The sequence below is a fragment of the Mustela lutreola genome, chromosome 14 (assembly GCF_030435805.1).
Source record: "Mustela lutreola isolate mMusLut2 chromosome 14, mMusLut2.pri, whole genome shotgun sequence".
In the NCBI taxonomy this organism is placed as follows: Eukaryota; Metazoa; Chordata; class Mammalia; order Carnivora; family Mustelidae; genus Mustela; species Mustela lutreola.
Genome location: NC_081303.1, coordinates 2,737,211 through 2,762,560, shown reverse-complemented (window position 1 = coordinate 2,762,560; position 25,350 = coordinate 2,737,211). Strand labels below are relative to the sequence as shown.

Sequence of the window (25,350 nt, the reverse complement as noted above, 5' to 3'; positions counted from 1 at the left end):
CCACAGGGTAAGACGGCAAAATCAGATGATCTCTGAGGTCGCTTCTAATTCCTTTATTTCATGGTTCTTCTTTCTCCATCTACCTTATAAATACTCTGACTGAGAAGCAGATTATAGATCCCTGTATGTAGCTGATCTTCGAACCAATTCACTGATGAATTTCCCTTAACAGACGCTCACACAAAAGCAGATGACGGCATCTACCACAGAGAGACACAGGCGCGTGACCACCACGGAGCGTGTAAGAATACGTACTAAAATGCTTGAGGCTTTTTTAAGAGTAAACAAAAGACCACATTATAGATGTATCAGACTCGTTTATTACTTAGAAAAATAAGAGTATATTGGACAATGATGCTTTCAGTTTTTAGGACTATCATTCATAAATAAAAACACAACTATCTATATAAATGCCTGTTTAGAGAAGTCAGTAATGGAAAGCTATAATTTTAACTCAAATTACATAATATAAAAATACACAGCTCATCCACACTGCTAGGATACCCTCAAACAAACTCATTTAAAAATAGAATGTACCCAACTTTTTCAGCATTACTATAAATACAATATTACATTTGTCCTTATTCTCTTTTATAGCAGTTCTTTTTTCAAGACTTAAAATGTAGTATTTCTATTTTTTGGAATTTCTGATAAATAGATCACGATTTAATGTGAATTCACGGATTCTGTGACAAACCAACAGTATTTATTTACACATTCACATACAGCACAACATGGTGGCCAAGAATTAATGACAATAATTAACAAACTATCAAAACATTAAGAAAATCATCATTTTAACAATTTAAATGTTTTATGATAATTTACATTCAACACATATTTCCTAATAACTTTAGAAAGTGTATCAATTTTTTTTGATAGGATTCCTGTATTATTTTCACCCTCGCTGTAGAAATGTTTTCGCTGTCTAGATTTAAACAATGTGCTGATTAAAAACATGTATTAACAGTAAAGTTACGTGTATTAGTGTTATATTTGTGTGTGTGTATCAAGTAATCAAAACTTAGGGTGTGAATTAAAGCCATTTAGAAGGCAAATTGAAGACAAAAATAACATTACTTAAGTGTCTTTCGTAAACTCCATCTCCCAAGTTGTGTTTTGCAGCTCTAGTTATGATCCAATAAATAATTCAACATGCTACTTTTGTTTGTTTTCTTTCTCCTTCTGCCTCTTTTCACATGTTAATTTTGGTGTCTCTTTACTGACCACACAAAATAGGACTCTCATCATCAACACCTCTCCTAGGAGAAGTCAAACGAGTTCGGTGAGGTGTTAAGTATTATTTTCCCTTTTACTTTTCCATATTTACCTGGTCCAGCAACACTCTTAACCATGTAGTTTTTCTTCTGTCTTTTTAGGTTGTCTGTTCTCCCCCAGTTATCAGGGTACACCAAGGGAACTGGCCCGGGATCAAGGTGAGCTGTGCGCCTCCGTAGAAAATTAGCATCATGTGAGGGTTTAGAATGTCAAACGTGTTCTACTAAAACTAATCAGGGATTCAAAAATTAACACAGTTTTAAAGCGCACTTATCCGAGCTCACGGCATGATCTCCAGCAGAAGCGCGCGCTACTGAACCCTGTACTAGCCACATGAACAAACGCCGGCACTTCATGTGGTCCGAGCAGCTGAAATGGCCTTTACAAGAGTTTTAATTTCTTGATTTTGGCCTGGACTTTGAAGGGGAATGCTGCTGGGATTTTCACGCTGTTCATCTATCTTTAGGGAAGTGGCGTGTTCTTGATCATTTTTGCTCTCTTTGGCAAATCCTAATGTCACACTCTCCCCAGAGGGCTGAAACGGCCTCTCCAAGTGAAGCACCTGTTTCCCTGCTCCGGTTTCTTGCTCGTAAAGCAATCTCTCCACCTCCACTTCGAGCTCCAGAGTCTCCTCGTCAGCTTGTACATCCAGCTGCTGCATCAACTCTTCCAACTTCTTAGCCTTGCGGAGCTCGTTCTGCTGTATGATGGTACAGAGGTGCTCAGTGAGTCGCTCTTTAGTCTCAGTCTTGCGCTGTAGCTCTAGCTTCGCCGCGACATACTCTGCTTCAGCCCTGTCATAGCGCTTCCTGTAGGGACAGGTACAAAGATCGGTCCGTTGGTTTTCCACTTAAGAAGATATTCAAAGGAGGGCCTAGAAACAATTAAACTCCAGAATTGGGAAAAAATGAAGAAGTATAATGCAGATATGGATACTCATATTTTATGTACACTTGTCCTACATGTCAGACAAACCAGGCTGGTGATGCTGAAACTTTTACAACATCCACATTTGGACCCTCCTAATGTAATGACATTCTTCTGCATTCATTTCCTCTTTCCGAAGCTGGGCTTGGATGAAAGCAGGCTGAGAGGTTAATTCAGTGGTGAGTTAGCTCTGGTCAGGGAGAGCCCAGATTTGTAGGTGTTTCTCAATTTCTGCATTATAACTATCACCACCATGGCCAATTTCAGGCTGTTAATGTGACATCACTAACTGCAGAACTGGAAAGAGATACACAAAATCTGCTCTCATGAACCAGTGTAACCTAGCTCCAGCACACAACTGGTCAACATGTATGAGAGGCCAAACAAAATAAGAGAAGAAAATCTGTATCTCTTAACAGATAAGAAAAGGAAGAAGAATCTTGGTAGAGAAGGATATGGACAGTGGTTGCAAGGTGAATGTAAATGATACTAGGTGAGGCAAGAAGCAAGCATCAAGAAGAACAGAAACATTTCAGGATAGGTTTAGGATGGATTTCTCAATGCTGGCACTATTAACCACTTGGACATATCATTCTCTGTTCTAGGGAGCAGTCCTGTACACTGTAGGATGTACAGCAACATCATGGGCTTTCTCCCATCCACTGGTAGCACCAAATATTTGTAATAACCAAAAAGGTCTCCAGATGCAACCAAAAATCTCCTCAGGGGCAAAAACTGCCCCCCGTTGAGAATCCCTGGGTTAAGTTGTTCCCTCTCCATTCTGCAACAACAGACTACTGTTAGACTTTGTTTAGGGCATTTTTCTATTTACACACACACACACACACACACACTCATTCCAAAGATAGGCAACACCAGTCTTAGAAGTAAGGTGATTCTGCTGGGGAAGTTACCCTGTAATGTCTCTTTTTTTCCTTTGTATTAGGTTGACACAAAAAGAAAAACTAGTCAGTTTACTGTCTTTTACCTTTTCTTTCGGCCAGGAAAAGAGAATGACCCACATTTATCAACTAATTTTTCAGTTTAATTACCACTAACAGTTGTGAAAGTCATGGTGCCTTACCTTTACGAATGCCTACATCAACTCAATGTAGTAAGTACTTTCTGGCACTACAGTTACAGCAAAACAGAAACAGTTTTATCTCCTAACGCAAGATTCTCTGTCTTGAAAAAGAATATAGTGAAAAAAATGAAAGGATTTGATTTTTAGAAAAGCTATGGTTCAAAACCTGCCTTTGCCATTTACTGTGTATATACCTGTTTTGGTCAAGGCCTTTTCTGGATGTAAAGAACAGATGTCCAGTCAAACTAGCTCAGGTGAAAAGTGGGTTTTATTGTAGGATACAAGAGGCAATCTCACAAGCATGTCATCAGAATCAAAAACTATTCTCTTTAATGCTCAGCAACCACAGTTTCTCTCATTGTGGCTTTCCAATCGTACCTGCAGCCCAATACGGCCGCCAGCTGTGGCTCTGCACCATATACACTCCACTCAGTTACCCTGTAATGGCGGGCGGCTGGGGGAGGGAGGGAACCAGGTTGGCTGAGCGTGGCGCATTAGTTTGGACAGAGCTCCTAGCATCCAGCCAGGCCACCGACTCCTATTTAGCCTCTGGCCTGAATGTTCTGGAGTCAGTGGCCCATCCTTGTTTTAATTAGGTGTGGCCCAGGGTCAGCACCATGAGTATAACACACACCTAGTTCCTAAGGAAGAGGCTGGAGAATATACGTGCCACGTCTGAAAATTGTAGTACAGCGATCCTTGGTAGTATGTTCATCTGAGTTTTGGTTTATTTGTAAAATGGCAATGATATTATTACTTCATAGGAGCATTAAGATTAAATGGTATAAATAGGGAAAGTGTCTCACCCGGTGCCTGGTAGGCACTTAAGAAACAGAACTTCTTCAGAGCACCAGAATCCAAAAGCATTATCACTAAACACGTAGTGTATCTCAAGCTAAAATTAGGCAAAGTTTCAGGACTCGGTGTTTATACTTGAAAACTGTTATTTATATAATGTTCATTTACCATTCTTTTTTTTTTTTTTAACTGTCACCTAGTAACTCTAAGAATGAGAAAACTAGCTGTTTTTCAATTACCCTCTATGATAAAAGAATTATTTCCAAAGGAGCCTTGTTGGACATGTGAATCCCTCATTTTCAAACTTTGTAACATGTCCTGTTTATGAATGTTCTTGCATTAAGCTTAAGAGCTCTGACAATATCTCCACAGGTATATGATACTTTGCCCCTTCCCCCAGCTCAAACCTCCTTTCTGTGGTCTGGGGTCTCCCTCAGCCAGCCAGAGTCAGCTAGTAAAGATTTACTGACTGGGCTCATGAATGCTGAATTGAAATTAAATTTGCAAATAGGTCCCTAGGTTTCCATTGATCTTTCACCCTGGATAAATCACTGAAGATTTTGCATTTTGTTTATTTACTTAAAGTTCCTCTGGCCAGAAACATGCATATATATTCGTGCACAGAGTGATTTATGTTTGAAATATTGATTAATTTCACAAACTGCACTGCAAGACGGAGGGTCGGGTGAATAATACCAATTCAGTATGATGACGTTTTGGGACAGAATAGTAAGAGCATTATACGTAACGCAGTAAAATAAATTGAACTGGAAATGTAATTACAGAATTGTTTTGTTATTTTAAAGGGGACATCGAGTGATTTAATGAATGTTATTTAAAGGATTCTAGAATCTGTCTCTTGGTTTTGGTATCCTGATATTTTTTAAGAACTCAACCATTAACCCATGGCATGCTGTTTGGTTCCACTGGTCCACTTTTAGTTTTCTTGTTCCTTTTCCAAGCAGTTCTAACTATTTGTAAGGATCAACATATAAAGGTTCTTATACTAAGAAAGGACAGAATAAAACTACATTTTGCAATTACTGTATGGGCCCATTGGATCCTTTTATACATCTGAGATACATTGTAGGACTGTTGAGATAGGATATATTGTTCCTGTATCTTGAAATATTTTGCCATTTTATCACCCTGGGAATTATTTCCTTATTACTCATCAATTATTCCCATTTATGCAGAAAAACATTAATAAGAAAACAGAGAATGATGGAATGACCTAAAGGATGATGCCCCAGTGAAAATAAATAATCATTGCTTAGTTTCCTTACTGTTTTGTTCAAAGTATTACATCATCTTTCAAAAAGATCTAAAAAAAAAAAAAAGAGTAGAAACACCGTATCTGTAATCTATTTTCAGCTTTCACTAAACGCACTTCAGAATTAGTATTTTTCATTTTCTGCCCACAGTGACAAAGTAGAGAAAGTTGACAGATGAAGACATGTCGCAGCTATTAGACAAATCAAAAGACCAATGTTGTGGTAGGTTAAAAACATGGCCACCCACAGATACTCACTTCCTAATCCCCAGAATCTGTGAATATTATCTTACATGGTAAGAGATGTGATTAAGTTAAAGATTCTGAAAGGAGTTTATTCTGAATCATCCAGCTGCACCCTAAATACAGTCACATGTATCCTTTTAAGAAGGAGGCAGAGGAAGTTTTGAAAGAGAAGAGGAGGAAGCAATGTGACTACAGAAGCCCAGAACTTGGTGCAGCCACAAGCCAAGGAGTACCCGCAGCTCCCACGGACTGGGAGAGGCAAGGAATGGATTCTGCCCTGAAGTCTCTGAAGAAGACCGACCCTGCCAACGCCCGGATTTCAAACTTCTGGCTTCCAGAAATATAAGAGAATAAATTTCTGTGTTTTAAATCACCCAGTTTGTGGTAACTTGTTAGAGCAGCCCTCTGAACCTAATATCAAGGCCGAAACAGCAGTCTAGGTTCTAGATGGTGAAACTGATCCCATACGGTGAAATCTCAAGAGTAGGAGACTTGAGAAAAACATGTTCTAGATGAACTTTCTCAAGCTCAGAGTCAATGAAGAAAAAACATATTTCTGAGTATAAAAAGGAAATACTATTCTCTTGGAGTTAATAATTCCAACAGAAAGAATTCGATCACACAGTATTTTAAGTACTTGGACCGTCTTGTGTTGTGAAAGGATGTAACTGCATTCTTTCAGCTTTCCATGATGTTGGGAGTCAAACGTTATTTGACACAAAGAGGTCTTCTATGCTTACATTCTTATTAAAATTGTTAATAAAGAGCTGTTTTCCACAATCCCTATTATTTTTACTTCTATAAATTATACATAAAACATTTAAGTATATATGTGTGTATGTGTATGCACATGTAAGTGTTTATGTTAATGGGAGCATCTATTAAACATAGATAGCAAACACCAATTATAGTATTTCCTGGTCCACGAAGGGTCAAAGAAATGTTCTACACACAGCCACTCTGTTTCACAAGGTGGTCTAATGAAGCATACAGTAGCCTGGTAATCACAGATGGGAAGAGAAGCAATAATTCTCTCAATTTGCTTCACTCAAAGTGTTGGTCTCCTTAAAGTGATCTATTCTAACAATGCCCTATAGAAACTAATTTTAAAGCAAAGTCTGGACTATTAACTATCTAAGAAACTTTTGTGGATACTGCACTATACTAAAAAAATATAATAATATTTTTATTTAAAAAGAAAAAAAACACAAGATCTCCAAGAGAAACTGGCTGCCTTGGGGATTAGCTACCAGTAGAAATCTAAACTACAATACTGTATCACCAACCTCTAATTTCTCAATAACCACAGATGTAAATTTAGAAAATGTTTTAATCTTATGACTGAACCAGATACAACACTGGTCCTAATCACAATTGTCTATGGCTTCTCTTTGATTTCTCTCAACATCTTAGCTTTTTAAAGACAGCCTCACACATACAATATGGATATTCACATACAACTATGTCAGTATCAATACCACGAGAAATTGCCATCTTTGTTAAAAGACGTAAAATTTTATCTAAAAATTTTTACTATGTAAAAACTTACTAAAATTTCATTAAACACACTTATATATTATGGGATGTTTTCTTCTTTAACCAGTAATCCAACCTTCTTTGTGTTCTCTGAAGACTAAAACTGACATTTCTTATATTATGTTCAGTAAACAAAAGTATCCTTCTCCAGCCTCCTCTACCACAGAATTAAAATATAATGACATGATTTTCTGTAAAGGTATCCATAATAATCTGAATTATTCATATAAAGGGCTACAAAGGCCTAAGAGTGTTCCTCTGGTAAACTTAAGTTTACAGAGAATAAAATACACTGAAAATCCAGGATTAGTTTTATCTTAATAAAATCTTGGTTACTTCCTTAAAGACCTTATTAATAGAAATCTGGAACCTCCAGTTATCAGCTACTGATGACATTAAGTTAAGCAGCTAATTAATAAAGGCAACCCATTAAGCCTAATAACATATGGTCAAACAATTACGAAAATCACAAGGACACCACAAACCTCTTTCTTAATAAACCCTGAGTTAAAAACCACAATCAAGCATTTCTGCTTTATTAAACTGTTAAATAAACATTCTGATGCTGTGGTTTACCCTGGACTAATGAGGCATTCTGATTGATTTCTAGTGTTACAGAGAGAGATGCAAAACTGAGTCATTAACATGGCATTCCCTTGTGAAAAAAGACAATTCAGGATGATTAAAGCAATGCTGAAAGGACTGAAAACCCTGAAATTGGACGTAATTTTTTGCCCTTTTTTCTGCTTGCAAAGTTCATGTAATCCTTTACATGTGTTAGTTCATTTTGAAAATTCTCTACGATGAATTTTTCACTAAAAAATGCCAATGGTTGAAACCAAGAAAACACATGATAGCAAACTACTGTATCAGAATACAACTGAAAAGAAAAACAAAAATAGAAAAATCTTCAAGCTTTCAAGACAGAGTGGTATTTTCTTTAAAATACTCACAGGCTTTAAAAAAAAAAAAAAGCTAGATTTTCTTTCTTTGATGAAAACTGAAATGAGAATTAGGCTAATCTCTAAGGACCATCTCAGATAACCAAAATTTCTTAATAGAAAGAGTACAGAGTTGGTGTTAGAACAACAGAATTTGGGGTCAAGTCATTTAGACACTTAAGAGTCCCAAACATTACATAGCTGATGGTTTAGCAAGAAAGACTAAAACGTAAATAAATAATGCAAGACACGCTGTAACAGGAATATGAACTAGGGTGGGCCAAATTTAAGGAAGACTTATGCTGCATTTAGTACCAAACAGGAAGAGAGCACCTAATGGTACTGTTACGAGGCTTCAATGACAACATACCTGAGAGCTCCTGGCTCTGCTGGCCATAAACATTAATTTTCTCTGACTGCTGGGTCAGAGTTCTCTCAACTCACCGCGCACACGAATACTCGAGGCTGGCCTGATCTATCCGGTTTCTGAGGATTCCAATGTCAGCTGACACCATGTCATCTAGAGCCTGTAACTCCTTTTGAATCCGCTTTAGTTTCAAGGTCTCTGCTTGAGTTCTTTTAGATCTAGAAAAATGAATAGAAAAATAAAAACATTTTAAAATCACGTATCTATACACAATATTAAGTGAAAAAAGCAACCTACTGTATATATAATATGACTTTAATGTATAATTTTTAAAAATTAGGAAAAAAAAAACCCCAGCACAAATTGAAATAAAACAAATGCTGGCAACATTTTGGTTTATCTCTAAGACTGCATTTGTTCTGTTTTCCCTTATTATTCCAAAACACAAAGGAAAATGTAAGATTAAAAAAAAAACAAAAAATGAATAGTTCACTTATCGGTCTATGTTTATTCACGAGGATGAGAGTAAACACTGAAAGAATAGATCTGTATTCTCTTTACATGGAACATCCAACAAAGCTTTCTAAATTTCTAGCCTTAAATTCTTGCTAAGCCCATTTTCATGTGTTTGATACTTAGTGGACAAAGAACTGATGCCTGTATTAAACACCATTTCTTTATATTTTTTGGTTTTAACCTTTTTAGGACCCATTTCCTCCAAAGTTTTATTACTTTAATTTTTGCTTTTTCGGCAATATTACAGTTCCTCAAAATTCCTTCAGGGGCTCAAAACCAAATACTCTTAACCCTTTGTTTAAAAGCACATTCAACTTCAGTGCCCTCACCACCCCCAAACACACTGAAAAAACAGAATACAAAAGCCAACCTTCAATCTGATTTCACTTATTTCAAAGTTTCATGCCCATTCTCACAGAATAAAACTCCCCCAGAAAACCACTATATTTCCACTTATAATCTCCTGATTTCTACTCCATTATGCATTTTCACTTGTTTTCTGCCTATAAAAAGTTAACAGTAAGTACTTCACTGGTGCATTTATTAATAATCTAATCAGGTTATGTTTCCTTACATTTCTGCCTGTATCAGTACTTTTTGTCTTCAACCAAATGCAAACAAAGGACAAGTGTTGAGCCTATAAATCTTTTTGTAAAATCCCCAGTGAACAGCTTCCCCTTCTGAAGCTGAAGACTAGTAACTGAAGTGATTTCTAAAATCACTTTTCACTTTCAATAATCATGTTGTTGTTTTTCTTGAAATGTAAGTTCAGTTAGTTGCATATTTCCTATGTTTCATGAAAGATCAAGGGGCACTAACTGAAGAAAAAAAAATCATCATTTTCAAATACGTATATCCCTGACAGATAAATTCTGAATGACTCATACACCTACCTGCCCTTCTCTCTAGCCCTGTCCCTACCCCTCCCCCAACATATACACCAGCTTCAATAACCAACAGTTTTGCCAGGTTTTTTCTGGAGATCTGAAAAGAAAATGCCAACAATATCGCTTGCATTTCATTCTTACTATTCTCAACCATTATTTCATTGACTAAGTTTGGTTTCCTAAGGCCACAGCACACTGGAAATTACAAACTAAAAGGGCAGAAAGATTAGGTGAGAGAGGTGGAAAGTGGCTCAAATGGGAATACTGCTGTTGGAGGCTAGCACAGTGTACTAAAGGGAAAACAAACCGACACTGGGAGGGGACAGAAAAGTCGAAGTGCATGTTAATAGCGCAAAGGGCTCACAATGGTGACCTTGAATCACTGATGAAACATTGTATTGTGTATTAGTGAGGGCAGGTAAATTATTCAAGAAAAATATCCATAGAAAACACAATTAAGATTTCTGGGAGTGGAGTCACTTATGTGGAATAAATAATCTTAACTCTTTTACATGATGCATGACTAGAGCCTCCCCGTATCAAAATTAAAACCTGCATTTGTTGCTAATACACTTATCCTGATGGCTATTCACCATTTCCTTAGGATGTGTAGATGGTTAAAATGGAAAACACTGATGTTGATTCTGAAGTTCTAACTGCATCTGTATTCACAAATTTGGTATAGTTTAGGCTTACAAAGTCCTCTTTAATAAATGAACACTGGAATTTCAGTATCATTTATAAAAGATAATTTGTATAGTTTAAAAGTAACACTGTAGAGGGCTGCCTGGCTGGCTCAGTCAGTAGAGTATGTGACTCCTGATCTCAGGGTTGTTGAGGTCAAGCCCCATACTGGGCATGGAACCTACTTTACAAAAAACAATTAAAAAGGAATGTTGTAGAGAAAATGTCAATTTATCAAAAGAGACAAGGGAAAACAAATACAGAACATGACAGAACCGATCCCAGGTTACTAACAACCTCTCCTAGTTCAGGTGCCTCACCTTTCTGCAATAGCTTTAGCCAAAAGAGCTTTCTTACGTTTATTTTTCTCTTCCATTAGCCGTTGTTCCTCCTGGAGGACTTCCCAACGAGACTTTTCTTGCCTAGGGAACAAAAAATTTAGAAAAATTAGTTTTTGAAACCCCATCCTACACCTTACCAGGCTAAGCCCCCCTTTGTATAAAATTTAATCAACCAGATTATGTATATTTTCTTTCAAAAACCCTCTTAAAAGGAACCCATCTGCAGCTCATTATTTTGTTCTAATAGGAACCAAGATTATGATTTGAAGTCAAGAAGGCTTACATAAACTGGACCTCTGAAATCCATTATATGTATATAATCTAGGAAGCCACAAACTGGAAGCCAGAGTACTATGGCGTTTCTTAGGAGAACAAAGAAAGTTGTATAAGTTAATTATGTATTATATGCAAAATGGAGAGCAAAATAAATTGACATCTAGCTAATACCATGTTTTATCTTTTAGAGTTTCTATACTGAAAGTCTCTACCACTTAACACTCTCAGGATAATAAACAACATTTATTTCATTTTTTTTTTTAATTTGCTTACTTCCAGCTCTCAAACATTTTTAAACAGAGTAAAACACCATGAGCTAAGTTTTGAATGCTGGGCTACCAAGAAACTTCAAAGATCTGAAAGTAGCTTTCCATCTGTTCAATTCTGAGAGACTTAGATTAAAATTTCTCATAAATTCAACAACATGATATCAACTCAAACAAGGTCACAATCAAGCTATTCATTCCTTTTACTGTCATTTCTTACGGCCATCGTTATCAAAATTCTCTAGTCCTAGACCTAGTAACCAGTTCCACATTAATCACTTTTTTCCCCATTCCCACCGCCTCCACCCTGGACCTGGCACGGGGCCACTCTCCTGGCACGGGGCCACTCTCATTTTCACGATCGCAGGCATCTTCTCACCCAGTGCTTGAGTTCCAGTTCAGCCAGCGCCCTCCCCTGAATGCGCTGCAATGCAGACACCTCCATTTTCTCTAACCTCTGTTTTGATCAGGGTATCGCTCCCTGGAGGCTTTCGTGATGCACGACTGTATCAGGGAGCTCGACAGACCGGAAGCCTCAGCTTCCACATCCTCCTTCATCTCCCTCATTCTCTCCTATTCTCCGGCCTCACTTCTGCCTCTTCCAGAGATGTGAGATGCCATCTCCGAGCATTCTGTAGGATAGATCTTTCCTTTCCCTTTCTTATAGGCTCAGAATTCCTCCTTTTCAACAACAGTCCCCCAAATTGCACGTCTTCTATGAAAATTTTCCCAAGTACCTAAAAATTCTTTTTCCTAACAACATTCTAAATTGTCCAGCTCAATTTAAACCCACCCTCCCTACTGGTCTCAGGTCTGTGTAGATAAACTACATTTAAAGACATTTAAATGTATGCACTTGTTCAATGTTGTTTTCAGAATTCAAGAGGCTTTGTAGCTCTTGTAAAAATGATCTCTGGGTTGTGAACTCACAGCATAGAATCTGGATCAGAGAAATCCCAAGATACCGTGAGACTCAGAAAACAGAAAACTGATAAACCAGGAAGAAACAAACATGAGCGGATATTAAAACATAAGCTATAGGATAAATATTTTGAGAACTCACAAGTGATAGAATGGCAATTTCCATAAAGAATGTCTCTAAACTAAATTCTGGAGGTAGTTTCTATAAAAGCACAATAAACAAAGAATAAAAAGAAATCTAAGGCGGAGCTGAGTTGTTTTATTAGTTCTCTCCGTTTCAACTTTCCTTGGACCATCCTTTCGTATCTCTTCACATATGGGTCCAGAAAGACCTAAACGTGAACTCCAACTCTGCTACGTACTAGTTATGTATTTGCTTTGCGAATAAAGTTATCTTTTCTGAGTCCAAGAGATCTACGGAGAGAACATCATGAATAGGTACTGTAGGCTGCTGCAAAGACCAAGTGACGTCAAATGTACGGTGCGCCCAACACTAACGCTTACAATACATTTAGGGGTAGGATTCTTTAACAGGTTATGCATTATACTTCTAGGTTAGCACATAAAGGAGAAAATGTTAAAACTATTATTTCTTCAAAGCCTAACTGAGGAAAAAAAAGTAAAATGGAAAAAAGTCTCACGGATATATAGACTTACTAACAATTCCACTTTCTTTTTTTCCATTCTGCAGTCTGGCTTTGGGGGCAGAACCTCGGTGTTTTTGTGACTATCATGGGAATTCTCAAGTCCCAGTTCCCTTGGTGGACTTTCAGTCCCCTGTGATTTTCCATCACCGACAAGAGAGGCGAGTGTAAGAGGACCAGGAGGAACACGGAGAGAAGAATGTGGTCCTGGACTATTAAAGCTTGATTTTGGTGCAGAAAGCAGCTGCTCTGGAGGTACTGAGCTTGATCCATCTTGAAGTCCAAGTTTTTGGCTTTGCTCTTGAAGAGCTTTTTCCCGCTGAAGTTGTTGTCGACTTTTCTTCACAGGGAGACGTCGCTGTGGTTCAAATGGATCTGTGCGAAAAGAGAGTGGAGAAAAGTTCCCTTGTGTGAGCAGCAAGCAGAGTTTCTCTAAGAAAATAAAGGATTAACATTAAACTCTGAGGATCATTCTACAGGACTTCTCCCTTCTTCCCTACCAAAAAGCCCAGGGAAAAACAGCCATCTTCCCATAGCATTTTAATAGTTCTCCAATCACACTGTTAATATTTTTAAAAAACTGTCCCAACTCAAAATTTACCTTAAAAGATGTCCATTTGTCTGCTGAGTTAGGCCTCAGAATAAAAATGCAAGGCTTCTTTTTCAACTTGAATTGAGAACTGCCTCAACAATCAACTAATTTGACCACACAAGGTAGGCAAATGCATCCTTGATTGGTCTTAAATTTGATTTATGATTCTATCTGCTCTCCTGAACTAAAATGGTGGCTGCATTTACAGACAGGCTACACCTTTCTTAATAGCAGATCTTAGGCCTATCTGATACATAGGTAGATGATATGCACGAAGTATAATGAAATCTCTTATTTCCAAGAATGCTAGTTAACCCTCAATTGTTAGCTTTCATCTTCCAGAGCAGAGCAAGGTAGTGTTCCCCAAAGTCAGTTAGCCTTTAATCAATATATGCAAGCTAATTTTAATAGCAGCCTAAGCAAACCAATAGAGGATGATAAAACAACTGGGAGGAATATTTTTTTTTAAAGCACTATAGCAGCAGCAATGTCCACAATAGCCAAACTATGGAAAGAACCTAGATGTCCATCAACAGATGAATGGATCAAGAAGATGTGGTATATATACACAATGGAATACTATGCAGCCATCAAAAGAAATGAAATCTTGCCATTTGCAACAACGTGGATGGAACTAGAGCGTATCATGCTTAGCGAAATAAGTCAAGCAGAGAAAGACAACTATCATATGATCTCCCTGATATGAGGAAGTGGTGATGCAACATGGAGGCTTAAATGGGTAGAAGAATAAATGAAACAAGATGGGATTGGGAGGGAGACAAACCATAAGTGACTCTTAATCTCACAAAACAAACTGAGGGTTGCCGGGGGGAGGGGGTTGGGGAGAAGGGGGTGGGATTATGGACATTGGGGAGGGTATGTGATTTGGTGAGTGCTGTGAAGTGTGTAAACCTGGTGATTCACAGACCTGGGGATAAAAATATATGTTTATAAAAAATATATGTTTATAAAAAATAAAAAATTTAAAAAAAAAAAAAAAAAAAAAAAGCACTATAAAATAAATAAACCTCACTATACTTTTTGGGTTATCCATGTCAGTGTTAACCTTTTAAGACAGAGTGTGGGAAAATTTACTCACTATCACACTGTATTTAATAAGATCTGTAAATGATATGGTTTACAAAATACCTGGGAAAAGAAACTGTGGTGAAGTCCCTGTGAAGGAACTCAAATAGAGCTTTTAAAATTCTGTACATTGACTTCTGAAGCAAAACAAGCCTAGTATTTAAATCTTCCAAAGGAGAATTAAAAGCTCTAGAGTCACAGTTCCAGTACTGCTTTTGTCCAGCTCAATAATCTTAAGCAAGTCAATTAATTATTCCACACCTCAGTTTCTTCATATGTCAAAGGGGTGAAAATTTACCTGCTCTACTTAACTCATGGAGTTTGTGTAAGGATTAAATGAAACAGGCAAAGAAAATATCTTTAGAAGATACATGTACCATCAAAAGTAAAATGTTATTACTGTTTGCTTTTGCCAGAAACACAAAGTAGCCCCCTCTATTCTGGGACAGAAACTTATTCTTAACCACAGGTCTTTAGCCGCACCATCAGAAAATGCCACTGAGACTGTTTACTTCCCTGCTACGCTCACGAAGCTGAATTAATAGTCCCTACGAAATCAGTACTGCAGCTTCCATTGTATTTTGCATTTTCACAGAACCTGCATATGAAATTAAAACTGCTACAATAATCAAGTAACAAGTAATAAATCAAACAATAAACTAGACCACTTAAAAATAGAACATATGATATAAAAATACCTGGAACTAATAAGCCATTATAAAAGGTTGCAGAATGCAAGATTAATATACAAAAGTCAAATGCCTTCCTATGTACCAACAATGAGCAAGTAGAATTTGAAATTAAAAACACGATGCCATTTGCATTAACACTAAAAAAACATGTAATATTTAGAAATAAATATAAGAAACCAGAAGATCTATAAAGAAAACTACAAACTCTGGTAAGGAAATCAAAGAACTAAATGGAGAGATATTCCATATTCATGAACAAAAGATTCAATACCGTCAAGATGTCAGTTCATCTCAACTTGATCTACAGATCCACTGCAATCCCAATCAAAATTCCAGACAAGATATTTTGTGCAAACTGACACAATGACTTTCCAGTTTATACGGAGAGGCAAAAGACTCAGAATACCCAGTATTCTGAGGTATTCAGAATAAAAACTGCAGGACTGGCATTACTTGACTTCAAAACCCACTATTAAGCTGCAATAATAAAGACAGTTGGTATTCGTGAAAGAATAGACAGACCAATGGAGCAGGACAGAGAGCACAGGAACAGACAAATGACTCATGAAATAGAAGAGAGAACCCAGGGAGAGGCTCAGACATGCACGGAGCACTGGTACATGACTGAGATGGCCCGGCCTATCAAAAGCAGAAGGTGGCCTCATTCAGTAAATGGACGTGAAGAAAAAACTGCTGTAAGCAAAAGATAATACCATACCTCACACCATACAAAAACAAACAAAACATTCCCCAAATGGGTTAAGGGCTTAATGTCAAATCAAAACTTTAAAATTCTTTTTTTTTTAAGATTTTATTTATTTATTTGACAAACAGAGATCACAAGTAGGCAGAGAGGCAGGCAGAGAGAGAGGGGGAAGCAGGCTCCACGCTGAGCAGAAAGCCCGATGCAGGGCTAGATCCCAGGACCCTGGGATCATGACCTGAGCCGAAGGCAGAGGCTTTAACTCACTGAGCCACCCAGGCGCCCCAAAACTTTAAAATTCTTATTAGAAGCACATTTCTTTATGCAGCGTTTTGAATCTGTTGTAGTTTACAATAAAAATGACTGTTAAAAACTCTTAATTGAAAATAAACATTAATATCTTATGGTAGGGTACTATCACCTCATGGTAGGGTACTAAGTTCTTAAGACACAAAAATGTTGGGGCACCTGGGTGGCTCAGTGGGTTAAGCCGCTGCCTTCGGCTCACTCAGGTCATGATCTCAGGGTCCTGGGATCGAGTCCCGCATCGGGTTCTCTGCTCAGCGGGGAGCCTGCTTCCCTCTCTCTCTGCCTGCCTTTCCGTCTACTTGTGATTTCTCTCTGTCAAATAAATAAATAAAATCTTAAAAAAAAAAAAAAGACAAAAATGTTGAAAATTTTCACCATATTAAAATTAAACACTTTATCAAAAGGTAAAAGTTAAAAGACAAGTTACAAGCTAGGAGGAGATATTCAGAGAAGATATTCATAATATACCCAGCAAAGATCTAGTGTCAAGAATAAGTAAATTATGAATATTTTCTTTAGACATTGACAGCATTGTAGCTGCACTTTTTTCAGTTTTTAGTAGGAAATAAGTCATACATCAAATACATGTATGTGTTATAGACACATATCCAACCTGGATGGATAATTAAAAACAGTAACATTTACAAATAAAATATGACTATAATAGACATAACTGCTATTTAATGACAGACGTCATCCTCTCTTTTGGAACACACAGATAATTGCACTTATTGGCCTCCAAATTATATTACTTGCTTTTGTTAAATGAAGGGTAAGTATGAGTGACACCGATCATTTACTGACAGAAGCACTGAGTTGCTCATGCTCAATTCTCAACCTTTTTCTCTTCATGCCATGGTGAACCCCTAAATGATAGCCCCAAAACACAATGTGAAGTCCTTATATGGGAAAGAGTGACTTGCCCGACCATATCGGACATGAAGCTAGAGTGAAAAATAAACATTACTTTAAACAGTTGATATATTAGGGCTATTTGTTATGGTAGCATAACTTGTCTCAACTTGATTTCATTATTACCAATACTGTTGAAATTCCCGATGTATTTGCCCCTTCCAGATAATATTTCCTTGCCTCTCTAGTATCCTGCACTTTGATGTCCTATGTTCCCAAAGAATATACCTATGCCGCATGATTCTGTCCTTCTACAGATGGTATCAGGTTGCTCTTCTGAGACTTGCTCTTTTCATGCATTTTATTTACGAAATTTACAAATGTTAATGCTTCATACATTATACTTCATACATTCACGTAGCTGTACAGCAGCCCACCGGACTGGTTATAATACAATTTACTTATCCCCCCCCTGCCTTTTTTTAAATGAACACTTGGTTTGTTCCCAGCTTTTTAATACTATCAGTAAGAATTCTAAGTACAGGGGCACCTGGGTGGCTCAGTCGGTTAAGCGTCCGCCTTCAGCTCAGGTTGTGATTCCAGGGTCCTGGGATGGAGCCCTACCTTAATCCTGCTCTGCGACGAGTCTGCTTCTCCTCTACCCTCTGCCTGCCACTCCCCCTGCTTGTGTGCTCTCTCTCCCTCTCTAACTCAAATAAATAAATAAAATCTTTAAAAAAAGAACGTTAAGAACATTCTTAATCTTTCCTCATGTGCATATGGGTTTCTCTAGAGTGCTGTCATGCATCTTTTTGCTAGCAACTAACTCCATCTTCATGGATTACTTAATTGTATTTTTAAGGTTGGAGAACAACTGGAAGAAGCCTTAAAAATTAAAAGTTCAGATCTTCTAGTTTTACAAATGAGAAGTCCGAGGTAAAAAGATTTAGAGGTCCAGCGACGAGATCTATATGCCAATCACTGTGTTTGGCTACGGGTGTACAAAAATGCCAAGTAGGGCAGACACAGACTGGTGGTTGGTGACTGTGCTCTAAGTCTCCCTATGGTACGACAGGCCTGGACACCAACATGCTTCCAGCTCTTCTCTATCCCAGACTGCAGAGATAGTTACAAACGTACTTCTACATAATGAATCTACTGTTATAATTTAGTCTATATTAAGTCTTCTTTCCCTTGGCAAACTCACCTCTGCTAAAGCATAATCTCTGAAATCTTTCCAAGCTCCAGCCAACCCCCAGCTAACTTTGCAGCAAGCTCTTGTAAGCTTCCTATTACCCGTTACATTATCGTTTGTCTCCTCTCGACTCGGGGCGCTTTGAAGGACGAGGCCTGCTTCATCTCCGAACGTGTCATGCAGAAGCTGATAGCTCTCACTTCGTGGGACGGAAGCACGGACACTGGTACTCTGTACACGCAAGTATGTGAACCCATGTTCCAAACACAGGGCAGAAGGAGTATGAGAACATCAAGGTAGGAGTCCACTGTAGTATCCCTTTTATGATACAATTCTTTTTTTTTTTTTTTTAAGGATTTTATTTACTTATTTGACAGAGAGAGATCACAAGTAGGCAGAGAGGCAGGCAGAGAGAGAGGAGGAAGCAGGCTCCCTGCTGAGCAGAGAGCCCGATGTGGGACTCGATCCCAGGACCCTGGGATCATGACCTGAGCCGAAGGCAGGGGCCCAACCCACTGAGCCACCCAGGCGCCCCTATGATACAATTCTTGAAGGCCTCTGGGCCAGTCAAAAGCCCCTCCACGGGGATCATCCACCCTGGCCCTACGTTCCCACTTGACCACTTCGTCCACGTCAGCCTTGGGATTTTACGTCCGCGCTGACAAGGCACAGACGCACCTGAGCAACACCAGTCTGATCACGAACCGACAGAACGCACGCCAGCTTCCTTCCATTTGCTCCCAAGCAGAGTCTGTCCGTGACGGTCCCGGGCGGCTGGAGCGCGTGGCACCTCCAGAGCCGTGAACCGTCAACCACACACAAAGCATGATTCGCCCCGAGAGCTTCTCCCCAAGCAAATCCAGTCCCTCCATCACGAGAAAACGAGCGAGCACAGCGCGCGGCCCGGCGAGGCGCTCACCGCGCGGCCAGCAGGTCCGACCCCACGCGCACCTCTCCGAACCCCAGGGGCTCCCGCGCTCGACCGGCAGAGCTGGGTCCTGCGGCGACCAGAGCGAACGCAGGACTGCAGACGTCTGTGAAAGCACCGTCTTCCCGCGTCTGTGCCGACCCCGCGCTCCCCCTGCCCAGCCACCAGCGACTTGGGAAAACTCCTCAGAGCCGGACGCGGCGCCCGCCCCTCCCCGCGACCCCAGCGCCGCGACCCCAGCGCCCCGGGCCCGGCCCCGGCTCACCCGCAGCCTTCCACAGGCGGCGCGGGGCGGGCGGCGCGCCGCCTCTCCCGGGGCCCCTTCCCTCCGCCGGGGAAAGTCACGTCCACATCCCGGCGCCGAATCCCGAACTTGCCCTCCCACAACAGGATCCCGGTTCCTGGGACTCGCCCCTCGCGCCGCGGCTCCCGACACACGCGCCTCGGAGCCCCCCGCCCCTCCTCCAAACACCAACCCGGTACCGTCCTCCCCACCCCCGGCCCCTCAAAGCGGCAGCCCCGCCCCTTCCCCTCACTGAACCCGAGGACGACACCTCCGCCGGCACGACCCGTTACCTTTAGCCTGCTTCAGTCGCCTCAGCTCCTCGTCAGAGAAGCCGGCCCAACCCCGCGCCATGCGCCTCGGCTGCCCGCGCCCCCAGAACGCCCGGACCTCGGAGCCGCGACTGCCAACGCGACGGCCCAGGCACATCCGGGTTCTCTCCCGGCCGCGGCCGACCGACCAATCAGCGCTCCGCGCTCCGGCGACGAGGCCCCCTCTCGCCTGTCGCAGGGCCCCGGCTCCGTCCGAGCTGCCTCCGGCGCTGCCGGACAAACCGCCCGAGGAAATCGCGGCCGCGGAGACATTTCTGTCTTTCACCCGAGTCTGCTCTCTCGCGCTGTCTCCTGCCCGCGTCGGGTTAACAGCTCCACGTGGTAAGGGGAGAAATGGCGCTGCGATGAGGGTGGAGACAAACAGGCAGTTCGGAAGGGGCTGCACGTCGGTGGCGGGAAAGCGCGGGCGCAGCTGCCTGCCGGGTGTCTGGGAAGCGCCTGGGGCGGGGCCTTCCCCTTGCTGGGCGGGGCGGGGCGGGGCTTTCCGGGCGCGCGGAGACCGTGTGCGGAAGCGTGTGGAGGGCCTGGGTGGAACAGGGGGAAGGGAGCCGACGCGTGTAGCGGGCCTTCCTGCGGGGTTGGGTCTCCCGAGTGACCCGACGGCCGGTCGTTGCCGCGGCCTGCGAACGGTTCTCGCGTACCTGTAGCTTCTTCCCGGGGGACGCCGCAGCCCCTCTCTCTGAACAGGGTCTCCCGTCGGCGTTTGGTTCAGAGACGGTGCGTTGCCGGGTCGGCGCCGGCGTGCGGGAGACGCCGCGCTTTGCTCTCCCGGGTCCTGCCTTCGTGGTCTGGTTCGGCCTCGAGCGCAGGCCGGCGCCCCCGCTCCCAGGCCGAGCTGGACGGGCGAAGGCACGTGCAAACACGGCAGGACGGCCCCGCGGCTCCGTCCTTCGTGTTCTCACCGGAGACGCCGCCGTGAAGAGAAAACCCCGGGGGGTTGGTTACCTTCCCCCGGCCTCCGCGGGCCAGTGCTCGCCGCAGCTGGGACGAAGCTGAGCAGAAAGTAGGGGCCGCACCCCGCGATCGGGTGCGTGAGTGAGGTCCCGGGAGGGCGCGACGGAGCCGGCGATCGGACGTCCGCGTGCGGCCTGCGGGCTTCGCACTCGGGAGCGGCTTGTAGCGTCCGTGCTGCGCAGCCCTGCGGGCCCGTGTGGACTCGTGTCCCGCACCTGAATCCAGGTGCGGTTCGGACGGGCCGGCGGTGCGCGCTCCCCTCCGGGACGCGGGCTCCAGCTGTGGGACGCGGGCTCTGGCTCGGGCTCCGGCTCCGGCTCCAGGACGCGGACTCCGGCTGCGGGACGCGGACTCAGGCTCCGGCTCCGGGATGCGGGACGCGAACTCAGGCTCCGGCTCCGGGATGCGGGCTCCGGCTCTGGCTCCGGGATGCGGGCTCCGGCTCTGGCTGCGGGACGCGGACTCAGGCTCCGGCTGCGGGACGCGGACTCAGGCTCCGGCTCCGGGACGCGGACTCAGGCTCCGGCTCCGGGACGCGGACTCAGGCTCCGGCTCCGGGATGCGGGCTCCGGCTCCGGGATGCGGGACGCGGACTCAAGCTCAGGCTGCGGGACGCGGACCGAACGTTGTCGCAGGCGGAGCCGTCCGGCATGCGATCGGTTCCAGTTCCCAAGCGTGTGGCGAAAACGAAGCGCCCGCACGCCCCATGTTAAGTTTATACGAAAACTTTTCTTAAAGTTCTGGGTGAATTTCAAGCATCATCAATAATCTCATTAGAGAAGGAAATCTCGGTATTTTTTTCTTTTTAATTTATTTATTTGACAGCCAGAGATCACAAGCAGGCAGAGAGGCAGGCAGAGAGAGAGGAGGAAGCAGGCTCCCCGTGGAGCAGAGACCCCCGACGTGGGGCTCCATCCCAGGACCCCGGGATCATGACCTGAGCCGAAGGCAGAGGCTTTAACCCACTGAACTACCAGGAGCCCCGGAAATCTCGGTATTTTAAAGGGGTTTTCATCAGCCCCGAATGAGCGCCGGCTCGTGAGGTCACACTGGAAGCGGCGTCGGTCCAGATGACAGTCCCAGGCTCTCCGTCGTGGTGACCCGCGTCTCGGGGCCGCGGAGCCCTGGGGGAGCGTAGCCTCGACGTCGTGCTCGCGGTGCGGAGGTCCGCGGGCGGGGGTGGACGGGCTCTGCAGGCTGGTTCCGCGGGCGCTGGGTCTTGCGGGGGCTTTGGGTCAGATGTAGAGTCGTTCTTTCAGCTCGTGCCCTAAAGTTGGATCTCTGTCCCCCGCATGGTCAGGGCTCGGGTCGCAGCAGGCCGGGTGTGCTCTGGTCCCCTTGGCACGGGGACCAGTGTCTACAGGCTGGAACCTGACTTGGGCGACCTTGTCCTCAGACGTGTACAGGAGCCCCGACCCCGCGCTCGTGGGCAGGTAAGAGTCCCCCTTGGGTTCGCTTTTTACGCCCCTTTCTGCTTGCTTTTACGTTCTAGGATCTATTTCTTCTTTTTTTTTCCCCTGAAGATTTATTTAGTGGGGGAGGGAGTGTGGGAGCACGAGTGGGAGAGGGGGAAGGGAGGCAGGGGGCAGACTCCCCTCCGAGCGTGGACCCTGTTGCAGAAGAGATCACGACCTGAGCCGAAATCAAGAGTTGGAGGTTCAGCTGACTGAGCCACTGGGCGCCCCCGTATTTTCTTCTTTGTAAATAAGCACGTGTTACATGTTATTCCGCAGTTTTATGTGTTTGTGGCAAAAGGGAATCATCTGTGATGACTTCGATCCTTATATTCCCTCTGGTGGATTCTCTACCAGAACTACTAGAGATGATCTTTTATTTTTTAATTTTTTTTAAGATTTTTTATTTTATTTATTTGACAGACAGACATCACAAGCAGGCAGAGAGGCAGGCAGAGAGAGAGGAGGAAGCAGGCTCCCTGCTGAGCAGAGAGCCCGATGTGGGACTCGATCCCAGGACCCTGAGATCATGACCTGAGCCGAAGGCAGCGGCTTAACCCACTGAGCCACCCAGGCGCCCTAGAGATGATCTTTTAAAAAGTGAAAATCGAGTGTGTGTCATCTGGTTAGAACTGTGAAATGACTTCCCGGCCTGCTCGGAATGAAATACCAGTTCCTACCTGAGCCTGTGGGATCTCTGCCCTTCCTGCCTCCCTTACGCGATCATTAGGCCTATCCTTCCCTCTACTCCACAGTCCCTGCACTCCCCACGGAGTCGGGAACCCGTCAAGCTCTCCCCCTGCCGCCCTACACAGCGCTTTCCCACGTGCTGTCCTTTTTGGCCGCAGTAATCTTTCCCTTTTCAGTCTGGTTATTTCGGCTTCAGGTTTTGACTCGAATGTGCACTTAGACTTTCAGCAACCCCCTTATCCAAACAGCACCCCTCCAGCCCGCCCCCATTTTGTGTTCTTTATTGCTGTAACAGCACTAATTACAACTCAAGTAATTTGCATTGTTTCCTTGTTTACTTTCTCTTTCCCTCTCTTAGGTAACAGCTCCACCTGGCTCGGTAAGATCAGGGGATGCATCTTTTCTTCAACCAGTGCATAACAGAATGTTTGATGCCTACTGAGCCTTCACATAAATGTTGAAAGACTAAACCTTTCCGTGTACTGAAGTGAAACATTTCCACATTTCATGTATTCTCAGATGCCTTGTTAGTATGAATTTCTTTGATGGTGAATAACATTAACCCCATTAGTGCTAGTTGCAGCCATGGACTCATTGCTTAGTAAATAAAAAGCTAAAAATAGATTGAGAAGAGAAAAATCAAGATACTGTTAATTTTTTTTTTTTTTTAACAAAACCTTAAAATAGTATTTCAACAATATTCTGCAGTTTTTGGTATATGGATTTTGCACATCTTCTGTCAGATTTATCCCCAAATAGTTAATAGCATGTCCCATTGTAAATAGCACTTTTAATTCAATATTCAATTTTTGGGGAGTATCTGCTATATAGAAATAAAATTGATTTGTTTGTTGTCAACCATGATAAATACACTTACTAGTTATAGCAGCATTTTTTAAGGTAGATTTCATTGGATTTTCTACATGGATGATCATGTCTGCAAATCAAAATTTTACTTCTCTCTTTTGAATCTACGTGCCATTTATTTATTTTTCTTGCCTTATTGCCCTGGCCAAGACACACCAGCATAATGTTGAATAGAACTGAGATCGTATACCCTGTCTTGTTTCTCATTTTAGGGGAAAAGCATAAAAATCTTCTACCATTAAATATAGTGTTGTTTTAGGTTTTTTTGGTAGATGCCTTTTATGCTGTTGAAATTCCTTTCTGGTCCCAGTTTGCTAAGAGCTTTTATCAGAATGGATAATGGATTTTCTTGAATGCTTTTTCTGGGTCTGTTGAGGTGATAACAGGATTTTTCTTTTTTAGATTATTAACATGGTGAGTTGCATTGATTGGTCAGTGTTACACCAGTCTTGCATCCTGTGATCAACTTGATTTAGCCATAATATATTATGCTTTTTATGTATTCTTGGACTTGATTGGCTAAAATTTTGTTTAGAATTTTTGCATATGTTCATGAGGGATACTACTGTGTAATTGTTTTGTGTGATGTCTGCCTTGTTTTGGGATTAGGTTAATACTGATCTCACCAAATGAGGAACATTTTTTCTTCTTTTCAATTTTGTGGAAGACTTACATAGCTTTGATATTAATTCTTCCTTATATGTCTGGTAGAATATACCAGTGAATCCATCTGGAGTTTTCTTTGTGGGAAACTTTTTGACCATCAAATTTAATTTTTTTGATAGAGATAGGGTTGTTTAGATTATTTATTCTTGAGTGACTTTTCATGGTTTTTCTTTTAAGATACTTGTTTCATCTAAGTTGTTGACTGAATTGGCATAAAAATAAGAATTTTTTAAAGATTTTTATTTATTTTTTATTTGAGAGAGAGAATGAGGGAGAAAGAGCAGAAAGAGGGAGGGTCAGAGGGAGAAGCAGACAGATTCACTGCTGAATAAGAAGCCCAATGCAGGACTTGATCCCAGGACTCGAGGATCATGACCTGAGCCAAAGGCAGACACTTAACCAACTGAGCCTCATTGCCTTCGCTGATTTTAATTTGTATTTGGTCACTGTAATAAACTGTAATTGTGACTATAACAGCATTTCTGAGCTCTTTGAGTTTTTCTAGTGCTAATTATCAAAACTAAGGGTTGCATGGGGACCCCCAACATCTATTATCCTTTAATGATTAGGTTTTGTACTGATAACACTTCTGTAATCCTGATATTGGTAATTTGTATCTTGTCTCTGATCACTCTCCTTAGAGGCTTATCAATTCTGCTTTTCTTTAACAACCAGCTTTTGGTTTTAATGAATTCCTCTATTTATTAGTTTTCTACATTTTTTATTTCTTTTCTAATCTTTACTATTTTATGCTTACTTTGG

The 25,350-nt window shown here is 42.1% G+C and overlaps 1 protein-coding gene and 1 long non-coding RNA gene across 2 annotated transcripts; one reads left to right on the top strand and one right to left on the bottom strand.

The window, feature by feature from the left end:
- Positions 1-297: 297 nt before the first annotated feature.
- On the bottom strand, positions 298-20,089 carry GORAB (golgin, RAB6 interacting). Its single transcript, XM_059145629.1, has 5 exons — positions 19,919-20,089; positions 13,003-13,360; positions 10,858-10,959; positions 8,528-8,668; positions 298-2,087 (listed from the first exon to the last, which is right to left on the bottom strand). The coding sequence occupies exons 1-5, from the start codon at positions 20,052-20,054 to the stop codon at positions 1,631-1,633; spliced, it is 1,194 nt and encodes a 397-aa protein (XP_059001612.1). The 5' UTR covers positions 20,055-20,089; the 3' UTR covers positions 298-1,630.
- Positions 20,090-21,216: 1,127 nt separating this feature from the next.
- On the top strand, positions 21,217-25,067 carry LOC131814591 (uncharacterized). The gene is made up of 2 exons (XR_009347360.1): positions 21,217-22,344; positions 23,414-25,067. It is a non-coding gene; the product is annotated as an uncharacterized LOC131814591 (long non-coding RNA).
- The last annotated feature ends 283 nt before the right edge of the window (positions 25,068-25,350 follow it).